Here is a 13,861-nt window from a genome sequence, read left to right as displayed (position 1 = left end):
CCTTTCCCCGACTTCTTAGGGCCATATTTAATTTCCCTGTTTTCCCTGACGTGTGGCAACCCTGTATAAAATATCCTGGTTAAGGGTTATCACGGTATTTATAGATTCAAATCCCTAAAAATGTCTAGAGATTTTCCCTGATTTTTTAAAGAAATATTTTAAAATGTTTTCCATTTGCATACAAAATAAAAATTTCCTGACCTTTTTAGTATTTATTGAAATTCCCTGACTTATCCCAGAGATTTAAACCCATTTTCAAATTCCCAGACTTTTTCGGGTTTCCACGTACTGATGATTGAGTAGACCATATTTTAAATAGCCCGAAAATCGCGATGACTTAAAGTAATTAAATTAAATTTATTCAAATGCTAAAAAAATTATATAAAGTTACGTCTTCATGGGGTACATGATTCAATTCCTCAATTTAATAATTCAGGGTTGCCACAAAATTTTCAGATTCAAATTCAATGTTTTCCCTGACCATTTTAAGCGATCTTCCCCGACTTTTTTTACTTCACTTTTATCAGAAGTTAATTAATTTAAATGGACTTAAATTTCAGGTTATGGCAATGTTGAAAAAATTATCAAACTTGCAAGGAAATAAATGATAATCATAGAATTTGTCATAGATCTAGATTCCCTGACTTTTTAGGCCCATTTTTAAATTCTTTAATTTATCTGTTTCCACAATTAATAAATAAATTAATAATTTATTCTTAATAAATAATTGAAGCTCGTACGCCATGAAGTACGGCGATTTTAATTTGATTAAAAATACCTTCTTCTCAACTAATTTAAAGGCCTTATATTTCTTTCATATTTATCTTGCCAATAAATTTAGTTAGTTAACTTTTAATTTAAATGTTGCTTAAACAAACAGTCAACAAACCAAGTTCAAAAATTCGCTCCCTTCAAAGCAAAAATCCTTTAAATTATCTTTAGACGCTTCAATTCGAAATGTAATTTGATCTAAGAAGCTTAATACAATATCAAATTTAAATGGATCTTTAAAAATAATCCATATTAAATTTATACATAGAACGATACACCTGATTAAGCTATGCAAATAGACTATATTTTCGGAATAAAACCCGAGACAATAAAATGGAAAATGTATAATTAAAATATAAAATTAATTTCAGGAACTCAGAATCTCCGCAACCGACAATAATCGAAGAGACTTGAAGAGAAGCACGTTTTTTGCGAGAATTCCAAACACTGAAAGTGAAAGGTACGTAATACGCTAGGAATAATACCAGGAAACTATAGAGGTATACACTTGGAATGTCTAAGGTTACATTGGGACGGTGATACGAAAGCGCGTCGAGAAAAAGGCGGGGCTTAACCACATTTCAAATTCAATGGCTCGAGGTTTGACGCGAAAATAATGCGTCGTCATGGTAACAAATAGGCGATCTTCCCGCGCAAAATAGGCTTATAAAACAATGGATTTAAAAACCTCAATTTGATATCGTACTTAATATTTTGAAGTAATTATAACGTTCTTCGCGAAAGAAGTGTAGTGATACCTAATTTCAGGTATTTGTATGGTTATAAAAGAGATAATCAGGTAAGCTAATAATATAATAACCATGACTAGGTTTAATGACGAGTTTTCGTCGAATTAGAGTAGCGAGGCGCGAGAGTTTTTCTCGTGAGTTTTCCCGCTTTAAGACGTCCGTAAAAATCTTCCTTAGACATTCCAAGTGTATACCTATATAGTTTCCTGATAATACTTATTACTCAATAGGGGTAAATGAAGGCTAAACAGGGTTGCCACTTTTTTTCAGATTCAAATTCCCTGACTTTTCCGCGTTTTCCCTGACTATTTTTGTGATAAAATGTTGTATTTTTAACATATATTTTAATAAATGTTTCCAAATTTGCAACCGAAATTAAATTCCCTGACATTTCCCTGATTTTTAAACTAATTTCTAAAATTCCCTGACATTTTCCTGAATTTTAAACTAATTTCTAAAATTCCCTCATTTTTAAACTAATTTCTAAAATTCCCTCATTTTTCAACTAATTTCTAAAATTCCCTCATTTTTAAACTAATTTATAAAATTCCCTGACTTATAGACCATTATTCAAATTCCCCGACTTTTCCAGGAATTCCAGGTACCTTGCTATAGCAGCTAATTCCACGAAGCACAAGCAGGGATAGTTACGTTCCAATAAAACGAGCCTAAGGGCGGGTTACACCTTAATTACACATGAAAAGGGGTTGGAAATGGAGGGAAGAAATAGGCGTCCCCCCCTAAAAGGTGCCGCTTATAGGATATCGAGGCGAATTAACAGCCGAGCCCGCGGAGGATTTGAAAACAGGCCGGACGTGACGAGGCGTAATATGCAAAATAGAAGCGAGTGTGCTAGTTTTGGCAGCCACCGACTCAAATTAGCCGTGTCAAGACAAACACACGGTCCCCGATTTCGCCGATGAACCACCGGAGGACTTCGCCGAAGCCGCTAAAATATTTAATTTTAGCCGGGAATACTTTTAGCTATTGGAATGGCTATACTGGGATCAGCGCGCACTTTCCTATTGGCCGGTTGTATGGAAAGATATCGAAATTTACTGATATTTTAGAACTACCCAAAATTATTACTCCGACTACGCCGAAGAAATTTTAGGATTTCAAATCCCCGCCCTTTTTAGTAACATTTCTAGATAAATTCGTGTTTTCATACGTAAAAGAACAGAGTGACTAATAAAATCCCTAAATTAGACCTGACGTTTTACGTTAATTAAATCCCTAACTTAGACCTGACTTTTTCTCCAATTGGAAAATAGCTGACTGCCTCAAATGATTTCCAGACTGCAAAAATAATTGAAAAATACCCAATTTTAAAACCGCCCCAAATACGGCCGAACTAAAATAGAAAATGGCTATAATAAAAACATTTTACTGAAAATTATTCCTATTAAACCGAGGAACGCGGGATTAATATAAAAGGTAAATAAACACGGGTAGAAATAAGATTTGCTAACAATCGTTTTTTTTTAAACAGTGGTTCATATTACTTTTGAACTATTTTTTCGCTTGTTTTATTTCTTTAAAATTGTACATACTGTTCTTTATTAACCTAAATTTAATTTGAGTTGAAAATATTAAAGTACTTAAATTATATGCGATGATTAAAAAATTAATTTTTAATTTCTGGGAATATTCTTTAAGGGCTGACACTTTTTTGACTCTCTTTAACATCTTTTTTTAAAGACTTTAAACGAAAACACAAGTTTAAATTATTTATCTCTGCCTAGTCGATTATTATTAGCCAATAATCAACTATAGAACAGCAGTATCGCTTTAAAATATGTTGTTGTAGATTAATTTTCCATTTTCAATATTACAAAGGTCTCGCTAGAAACGAAGTTTTAGTTTCGATTATGTACAAATATTTTGGTCAAGAAGTAGGTATGCACCGATATGGGCACAGCCGATATATCGGCTATTCGTGGCCGATAATATCAACCGATATATCGACGGTAATATCGGACGATATTAACAAAGTAATCTATCAAAACAGAGTGTATATGATAAAATCATTGTAAAAGACGAGTTCAGTACACGGTCATACCTTTTTATTCTAATTTTTCATGAAAAAAAGTTTGCAAGAGCATATCCGAATATGTTTATTTCATTTTACTTGATACATATTTTCTATCACAATTCGAATGTCAGAAAAAGGTATGATCTAGCTTCCGAAGTCTGGCGTACGTGACGCGGCCAATCAAAAAAAAATATTAACATAAGTCAGTTAATCGAGAATTTTCTGAAAATATTTTTCTAATACCGGTATCGGCCAATATCGGCTTCGCTTAAGCCGATATTGGCCGATACCGGTATAGGATAAATAGGCCTATATATCGGTTACCAAGAACACATTTTGTTTTAGTTTGGTAGTGTTTTGTTCAGAAAATGTACAGAGTAAATCGTAGCAAATTTAACAGGGTTCGTACAAAATTTCCCGAAATAAATTCACTGACATTTCCAGGTTTTCCCTGTCCAATTTGCCAAATTTCCCCTGACCATTTTTGTAGAATAAATGAATGGTTTGAGGTAAAATCTTGATTATGTATTTTTAATACATCTTTCGAAAATTTATTTGCCTGATTTTTTTGAGAGTCATTTTAAAATTCCCTTACTTTTTGGGACCATTTTCAAATTCCCTGATTTTTCCCTGACCTTTTGGAATCATTTTTAAATTCCCTGACCTCTTTGAATCATTTTTAAATTCCCTGACCTCTTTGAATCATTTTTAAATTCCCTGACCTCTTTGAATCATTTTTAAATTCCCTGACCTCTTTGAATCATTTTTAAATTCCCTGACCTCTTTGAATCATTTTTAAATTCCCTGACCTCTTTGAATCATTTTTAAATTCCCTGACCTCTTTGAATCATTTTTAAATTCCCTGACCTTTTGGAAACCTTATAAAATTCCCTGACTTTTCCCGGTTTTTCAGGTCGTGTACGAACCCTGTTTAAAAAATACCAAAGAATTAAAAAAACCACTTATAGTTTAAACCAGTGTGGTTTAAATGGCCAACACTGCCACTAAACAACTCGGAAACATTAAAAAAAAAGGACTTGTAAAGAATGAAAAATTAAGACCGCAACAGAGACGTTACAAATTAACGCTTTCAAACAGCAGAAAAAAACTCCATGTGACTAAGAAGACGTCTTCCTCAGTCTCTCGTAGAAGACGCGAGTGCGATGACTTTTTTCCCTCCTATAAAGCGTCTATTCAAACAGGAAATAATTTATTAACGGATAATGATAGCTCCGTTAAACGGAGGCCTTCGTCCCTTCGAACAAAAATAATCCGAACAGATGCTGCCTATGAAGCGCGCTTAATACTTTTCACATAATGAGACTTCCAATTATTCTATCGTATTATTTCTTTAGTCGACTCAAAGAGCGTATATACTCCAATTTCCAAAGAACCAAACGTTTGTATTTTCAAAGCGCGTTATGTAATTAAAAATTAAAAGAGTTATTGCCGAAAGGCTTTTCAACCTACGAAAATAAATAGGCCTTCTCCAAAAATATCGAATAAGGAATTTTATCTCTTTAAGCAGAAATAAAATCTTATTTCAATAAACAATTGCTTTATCTAAATATTACTTACAGGATTACCACAGTTTTTTCGGATTCAAATAGTCCTCTAAATAAAAGATCATTCATAGCCGATTATATAGTTTGTGCTGCTGCGACTGGACATATAACCGGTTTGTCTATGGTTTCTCTTTATACTGCCAAAGTTGAGAATTTTCTATGCATAGATCTGGCAGCATTTTTCAACAGTCAGAGAGGGGTTTATTTAGGCGCCTATCCAGGATTTTCCTGGCCGTTTCCTGAGATTTATCTTATTTTTTTTCGAATCCAAAAGTTAAACTAAACCTCTAGACTAGACTAAAAATCCTTAAAAAGAAATAAATGTTCAATTTTAATTTTATCGATTTGCGATTATTTCTTCGTATTTAATTTTAAAATTAAATTAAATTATTAAATTCCCATAAACTAATTTTTAAATTTGAGAGCCCTATTCAAATTGCCTGACTTTCCAGGAATTTTTTCCAGGTACTATGGCAACCCTGTATTTACTCTCCCGCTGATGAAATGCAACTTTCGTCTATTTTGGTCTACTCGAAACTCTGGTATATGTACACCCCACTCAATAAATAAAAAATATATACAGGGTGTTAAGAAAATAACGATACAGGGCCAATAACTCAAAATGTGTTTTAGCTAGGAATTTGAAATTTTCAGGACACATAGAACTTGACAATGACATTCAACCATGTCTTCAAGGTCATTTAAAATTTAACTCGAGAACCATTAGAGATAGAAAGATGGTTCCAATTTGAAAAGTGTGTGAAATTAAATTTTAAGTCTAAATATCTTTAACCCGATGCAAAACCCCATGATGAAAACCTTTTAAATGGGAACCATTTCTCTAAATCCATTGGTTCTCGAGATAAACTTTGAATAACCTTTAACCATGAGTTAAAGCTCACCCGAGTTTAAAAAATCTAAAAAACCCTACCAAATGAGAATGTCTAGCAAATTTTGATACTCTAACATGAGTACTTTTCGAGTTAATAGCCCTTCAACCTGGTCTCTGGTACATTATTTTCATCACGAGATACCGGGTTTTGTCTAAAATCCCTCGACTTGTTATTAGTCAAATTAGGTGGGCCCAAAGCTATTTAGTCCTAAAATGTGACGGGGAACACATTTCTAATTGAAACCAACTTTGTATCTCTAATGGTTCTAGAGATAAATTTTTAATGACCTTGAAGACATGGTTGAATGTCATTGTCAAGTCACCCCCTGCGAGTTCTATGTGTCCTGAAAGTGTAAAATTCTAGCTAAAACACATTTTGAGTTATTGGCCCTGTATCGTTTTTTAGTTAGCACCCTGTATATATTTATCTCTGTTGGAGAAAGCCAGCGTCCATTGATCAAGTATGTAGGACACACTATTTTTCGAGCACACTTCAATATATTTTTTATGACTCCACCTCGAAAGTGTGTTATTGGCAACCTATTTTCGAAGGCGTTCTTGCTAAAGAAAATCCAAACATTTCTTTTCCACGAAGTTTTCCATCGTGGAAAAGTGTAGGTCTTTCTATGTTCCTCCTTTCACCAAACCGTTTTCAGCATATTCCATCAGATAAGACTTAAAAAAAACGGGGTATTCTCTTTCTTCAATTTGCTTCATCGCGAATATTTTAGACGGATAACTTAAAATACATTTGCGTTTTCCAGTTAGGGCAGCACCTGAGCCTAATAAAAACACCACGCGATCCTTTTGGGCAAATGATCACGTTACCACCATTGGCGTCTTAATAAAACTCGTTACCATGGCAGCCTAAACATTTTAACTTATTATTTTGATTTTATTGACAATTAGACAATTTACGCCTCTTAACAAATTAATTAATAATTAATAATACCACTTGGACTTTAGTTTGTTCTGAATTAGTTACAGATATTACTCTTGTACATTTTTATTTCAGGTTTGCCAGTTTTTTCACATTCAAATTCCCTGACTTTTCCAAGTTTTTCCCTGACCAGCTCCAAAGATTTCTCCGACTTTTTTCGTGCAAATATTTTAGTAAAAGTTTCCTATTTGCAACCGAAATGAAATTCCCTGACATTTCCAGGTACTATGGCAACCCTGTCATAAATACATTGATAGGCGATTTAAGATACTGATTTAAAAATAAAACATTTATCACAGATTTAAATCGGACATCCCTTATAGCAGGTGTTTTCATTTCGCTAGATCCGGAATTTTGGAGTAGGATAAGAAGAGTAAGGCTATGACGTCATTTTACTCCGATTCTGTGCTGCCGAATAGTTTTTACTTTCGTTTGTTATCTGTTTCCACAGAGTTGAGGTACAAAAGTAGATTTTCTACTTTTTGGTTCGCCAGAGGGATTTTTTTCTTCTATTATTACAGGGTGACCACTGAAAAACCCCAAACAATTTATAGGAATATAGGAAATTCCACAGGCGATTTATAGGATAATATAGGAGTATTATCTTTGATAATACAGGAACATAAAGGAAAATTTGCATAAATAAAATTTAAATTTAAGCAGACGACGATATTCTTAATTACGTTCAGTGCAGTTCTTTAGAGAAGCAGTTTAAATTTTATCAAAGGGATTTAGTACATTGAACGCCATCTGTATTACGAAAAGCGAATTAGGCACGCGGGAAATTCGAAAAAACCGCGTGAAATACAAAATACTATCTAATTATCGGAAAATATAGGAAAAATGGTTAAATTATAGGAAAATAAAGGAAAGCATTGGAATATAGGAAAATGATAAAATAAGGGTAGAATGGTCACCCTGTTATTATATGAACTTACCACAGAAAATATAGGAATCTACCGGTATTTTTACCTCTTGAAAAAATAGGATTATATAAGAACATCTTCCCAATAAAAACCATTAAAACAAAAGTCAAATACTTCAAAAACTTTAGAGTTATTTATGTGTACAATTTTTGAAAAATAGGAAAACCATTTGAAAATATAGGATTTTATAGGTATTCTGTGGGCCCTGCATTCGTGGAAAAAAAATGTTTGGATTTTCTTTAGCAAGAACGCCTTCGAAAATAGGTTGCCAAAAACACACTTTCGACGTGGCGGCATAAAAATATATTGAAGTGTGCTCGAAAAATAGTGTGTCCTACATACTTGATCAATGGATGCCCGATACCAGAGAATCTCCAGCAAATATAAATATATAGATATTTTTTTTAAGAGGCCACATAATGGGTTTCGAATGGACCAAAATAGGCGAAAATACCCTTTCATGGGCTCCCAGCTATAATGGTCCCTAAGAATCTATAGGAATTATAGGACTAAAATTACCAATCTACAGGATAATTTTAGAACTAAAATAATCAATTTATAGGATAATTATAAGGCTATAATTACCAATTTATATGATAATTATAAGGCTAAAATTATGAATTTATAGGATAAATATAAAGGTATAATTACCAATTTATATGATAATTATAAAGCTATAATTACCAATTTATATGATAATTATAAGGCTAAAATTATGAATTGATAGGATAATTTTAAGGCTAAAATTATGAATTTATATGATAATTATAAGGCTAAAATTACCAATTTATATGATAATTATAAGGCTAAAATTACCAATTTATATGATAATTATAAGGCTAAAATTACCAATTTATATGATAATTATAAGGCTAAAATTTCCAATTTATATGATAATTATAAGGCTAAAATTACCAATTTATATGATAATTATAAGGCTAAAATTATGAATTTATATGATAATTATAGGGCTAAAATTATGAATTTATAGGATAATTATAAGGCTAAAATTATGAATTTATATGATAATTATAAGGCTAAGATTACCAATCATAGGACTAAAATTACCAATTTATCGTTTTGTCTGGTTAAAACATTGAGATAAGAGGTTTGTAAGAAATTTCATTAAAAAAAAATAAAAATAAGAATATTTATAATTGTGAGGGTGTATAAACTTTACATATATTATAGGATAAAAATTGAATTATAGGATCATCTCAAAATTAAAGGAATTATAGTAAAGGTACATAATTTGGCCAACTATGTCCACTAATTTTGCCAACTATGGGCCCGTTGCAAAAGTCTGCTTTGCTAGAATCGCACATGTTAAATTCTATGGGCTAGCACTTTGGCAACAGGCCCTATGTCCACTAATTTGTCCAACTATGTCCACTAATTTGTCCAACTATGTCCACTAATTTGTCCAACTATGTCCACTAATTTGTCCAACTATGTCCACTAATTTGTCCAACTATGTCCACTAATTTGTCCAACTATGTCCACTAATTCGGCCAACTATGTCCACTAATTCGGCCAACTATGTCCACTAATTTGCCCAACTATGTCCACTAATTCGTCCAACTATGTCCAACTATGTCCACTAATTTGTCCAACTATGTCCACTAATTTGTCCAACTATGTCCACTAATTTGTCCAACTATGTCCACTAATTTGTCCAACTATGTCCACTAATTTGTCCAACTATGTCCACTAATTTGTCCAACTATGTCCACTAATTTGTCCAACTATGTCCACTAATTCGGCCAACTATGTCCACTAATTTGTCCAACTATGTCCACTAATTCGTCCAACTATGTCCACTAATTCGTCCAACTATGTCCACTAATTCGTCCAACTATGTCCACTAATTCGGCCAACTATGTCCATTAATTCGGCCAACTATGTCCATTAATTCGGCCAACTATGTCCACTAATTCGGCCAACTATGTCCACTAATTCGGCCAACTATGTCCACTAATTCGGCCAACTATGTCCACTAATTCGGCCAACTATGTCCACTAATTCGGCCAACTATGTCCACTAATTCGGCCAACTATGTCCACTAATTCGGCCAACTATGTCCACTAATTCGGCCAACTATGTCCACTAATTTGGCCTACTATGTCCACTAATTTGTCCAACTATGTCCACTAATTTGTCCAACTATGTCCACTAATTTGTCCAACTATGTCCACTAATTTGTCCAACTATGTCCACTAATTTGTCCAACTATGTCCACTAATTTGTCCAACTATGTCCACTAATTTGTCCAACTATGTCCACTAATTTGGCCTACTATGTCCACTAATTTGGCCTACTATGCCCACTAATTTGTCCAACTATGTCCACTAATTTGTCCAACTATGTCCACTAATTCGGCCAACTATGTCCACTAATTCGGCCAACTATGTCCACTAATTTGGCCTACTATGTCCACTAATTTGGCCTACTATGTCCACTAATTTGGCCTACTATGTCCACTAATTTGGCCTACTATGCCCACTAATTTGTCCAACTATGTCCACTAATTTGTCCAACTATGTCCACTAATTTGTCCAACTATGTCCACTAATTTGTCCAACTATGTCCACTAATTTGTCCAACTATGTCCACTAATTTGTCCAACTATGTCCACTAATTCGGCCAACTATGTCCACTAATTCGGCCAACTATGTCCACTAATTTGGCCAACTATGTCCACTAATTTGGCCAACTATGTCCACTAATTTGGCCTACTATGTCCACTAATTTGGCCAACTATGTCCACTAATTTGTCCAACTATGTCCACTAATTTGTCCAACTATGTCCACTAATTTGTCCAACTATGTCCACTAATTCGGCCAACTATGTCCACTAATTTGGCCAACTATGTCCACTAATTTGGCCAACTATGTCCACTAATTTGGCCATCTATATCCACTATATTGCTGACGCATTTCGCAAATTTTAAAAATTGTTTCCTAAAGAAGTTAAACTTTTTGTCAACTAGACACAAATGACAAGTGTAATGGTGAACTTCTTAGTTTCACCTCGTCTTTTACAGCGATATTCCAAAGGACTATTATCTTGGCTTCGTTAAAATTTCCATAGATAACTTTGAGACGATAAAAATAAACAGGAATGACATACTTAAAGGAAAATATTTCTCAGTCATATTTTATGATTTGTTTGAGCAACAGATAAGTGCTTGGTTTTACGCACTAGAACTCTAATAAAAGAAACGTTCCTTAGATAATTTAGAAACCATGTTTACTTTAAACATTTTTTATTTTATCAGCCGCTTTGCAAATCGTCAATTTTAAGAGACAATTTTTTATCATAATACTCGCGGCTTAACCGAAATTGGAGAAGTCTTGAGATAAGGCATTTCACGGTAAAATAACGTGAAAAAGGAACCAAATTTCGGAAATACAAACCAAAATGGAACCAATTTTCGGAAATACGAACCAAAATGGAACCAATTTTCGAAAATACGAAACGAAAATGAACCAGATTTCGAAAATACGAATAAAAAATTCACAAAAGTTCGGATAAACAAACCCAAAAGGAACCAAATTTCGGAAATACGAACCAAAATGTAACCAAATATCGGAAATACGAACCCAAAACGAACCAAATTTCGAAAATACGAACCAAAAAGGAACCAAATTTAGGAAAAAGGAACAAAATTAAAACGAGATATTCATTTGAACATAATTATCCCTCAATCGATACACATCAGCTTAGACCATTTTGTACACTGCCCTTGGAACACAAGTATAAAAATATTCGAAACCTGGGGTGCTTTTCCTCAGAGTTATTGGAAATAGGGTACTGTAGGGATTTTAGGGTAGTTTGGAGGCATCGACGAAAAATATATTCTTTTAGGTATTTAACGACCTGATAGACACGCCGCAACCAATGGTTGAAACGAAAATAAATTATGAAACTTGGATATTTTTCATCGAATAATTCCCCAAGTCCTAATGAAAGTAACGCTAATCAAGGCGCGTACCAACACGAGCTTCGAGCCGATACCCCCGTCCTGCGACGCTTGTAATTGAAAACAAGCTTGTCGAACTGGCAAATCGATAATCGAAGGGAATATATCTCCCACCTCGCCAGCGCTCCCTCCTCTTATCAGCGAGTCCAGCATCCGAAACGCACACCCCGAAATCAGCAGCTGGATACTTTCGAAGAATTTATCCGAGAGAGACAAATCATAATATATCGGTCACATTTCCTGGTACACGAAAATAATTAGCTCTTATCCAGCACAATCCTTTCCTTTATCGAGCTACTGAAAAACTGCTCCGTAACGCGAGAATCGGCTTGAAAATTAATACCCCTTACTAGCAACCACAATCGAAGATCATTATCTGTGTAATAAATACGGACGTAGAGGGAGATGCTTTATAATTTAAATAAAATACGCCTATGAGGAAATAAAATGGTCTATTATTACTGTGATTGCTAGTTAGTTAAATACTAATGCGTTATCTATTTAAGCTTGTTTTTAGTATAAATTTCCGAGCCATATATTTTGGCTAGAGATTAGTTGATATTGCGATTCAATTCAAACCAAATTGGGACCAGCTATTTTACACGTTAATTAGTTTTATTACAAGTCGGAAAGCAATGTTCGGCGGACGAGATAGGTTAAAGCGGAGACACTATAGAAACTGCGCCAATTTAATTTTCTGCCAAAAGGTTTATCTCCAAATCGCGAATTAACATTCTCCAGATGTCTAATTCCAGCCCTCTTCGTTTACGGTCAAACTATCTCTATTGTTTAGCGGAGATGTTTGTATTAATTAAATTTATCTCCCAAATGTAGGATAAAACAGAATCGTTATTTTGAAAAACAAAGTCGCGCTGGTGGCGGGAAGCAAATTTACCGTTCGAGGGAAACGTAGAGATTAAACGATACCCGGGGGTATCCTTGGGCTAATACCCGCGAGAAATGCCCCGGGAGATAAAAGCGACAACGCGTGACGCTAGCGCAAAACTAGTAAGCGCCCAGAAAAACCAGCGAAAAATGATTACTCACTTTCCTATCAGCTCGCACAACTCGTAGACATCGTCGAACAGGACCTCGTCTTCAGCCATGGTCCCCGGTGAGAATTATTCGACAGTCGAGTGGCGAAAATCCCCAAATGTACAGGAATCAACGGTTAAATCCGGCCGCCAAGTAAATTTGAAAAACCTTCACCGTCGTTTTCGACGTAATATCGCGGAAATCGTGCCGGTAGGAATGAAAAATCGTCAGTGGCCAAGACGGATCACACACACGGATGGCTTTTTTCGCCCATGCACTTTTCGCGTCTCGAGTCCCCGGTAGGCGGTTAGGCCTAACTCAAAACGCCGCGAGACGGGGCCTTTTTCCGGACAAGTGGAGCTGTTACCGACGAACGCGTTTTATCGGTGCCACTATCGCGAACCGTCATTTGCTCGCCCGTACCACAGTTTAGCGACGGCTTAATTTGTACCGTGAAACCGCATACTTATCGAAATTAAAGCTCGTTGGAGGCTGATCTTCTTAGCAGAAATGTAGTATATTTCCCCCAGCTTGGGAGAGGCTTACGTTTAAGCGATGGCACGAACTTTACCTACCGCGGTTTCGCGCCGCGACGAACAAACGTATTTCGGGCATAGAGCGGAGAGATAGAGAGAAACGCTGGCAGGCGTCGCGCCAAGCAGCCGGGAAAATTCCTACACCATTGAAGGCGTAATAGGGTTGCGCGCATGCGTCCCATTCTCCCAGAAAATGATTTTTAGAAGCGTTTAGTGACATCTTCACGTTATTAGACTAAATTAGCGTACGACCTGTTTTGCATAATCAACCCATGATTTTACAATTTAACAAAGTTAGTGTTGCGGGAATGCAGTAATCGGAGTAGCGCGGCAACAGTCAATGAAACCGATATTTATACTGTAAAAATACATGCTTTAGAATAAACCTGACAGTAGGGTTAGAAAACACCAATTCATGTTAATATCTTG

At 34.9% G+C, this 13,861-nt stretch overlaps 1 protein-coding gene across 4 annotated transcripts in view; it reads right to left on the bottom strand.

Moving 5' to 3' along the window:
• Positions 1–13,523, bottom strand: part of CASK (peripheral plasma membrane protein CASK) — a 326,722-nt gene extending 313,199 nt beyond the window's left edge. For all 4 annotated transcript variants that reach the window (XM_090168459.1, XM_090168456.1, XM_090168455.1 and 1 more), the window contains exon 1: positions 12,909–13,523. In XM_090168459.1, coding sequence (XP_090024585.1) covers positions 12,909–12,967 — 59 coding nt within the window. In that variant the 5' untranslated portion in view covers positions 12,968–13,523. The remainder of the gene's footprint in view (positions 1–12,908) is intronic.
• Between the last annotated feature and the right edge of the window lie 338 nt (positions 13,524–13,861).

The sequence above is a fragment of the Leiobunum rupestre genome, chromosome 3 (genome assembly GCF_980474605.1).
Source record: "Leiobunum rupestre chromosome 3, qqLeiRupe1.1.hap1, whole genome shotgun sequence".
In the NCBI taxonomy this organism is placed as follows: Eukaryota; Metazoa; Arthropoda; class Arachnida; order Opiliones; family Sclerosomatidae; genus Leiobunum; species Leiobunum rupestre.
Note: the sequence above shows the minus strand (reverse complement) of the source record. Positions and strands in the feature narration are given on the sequence as shown.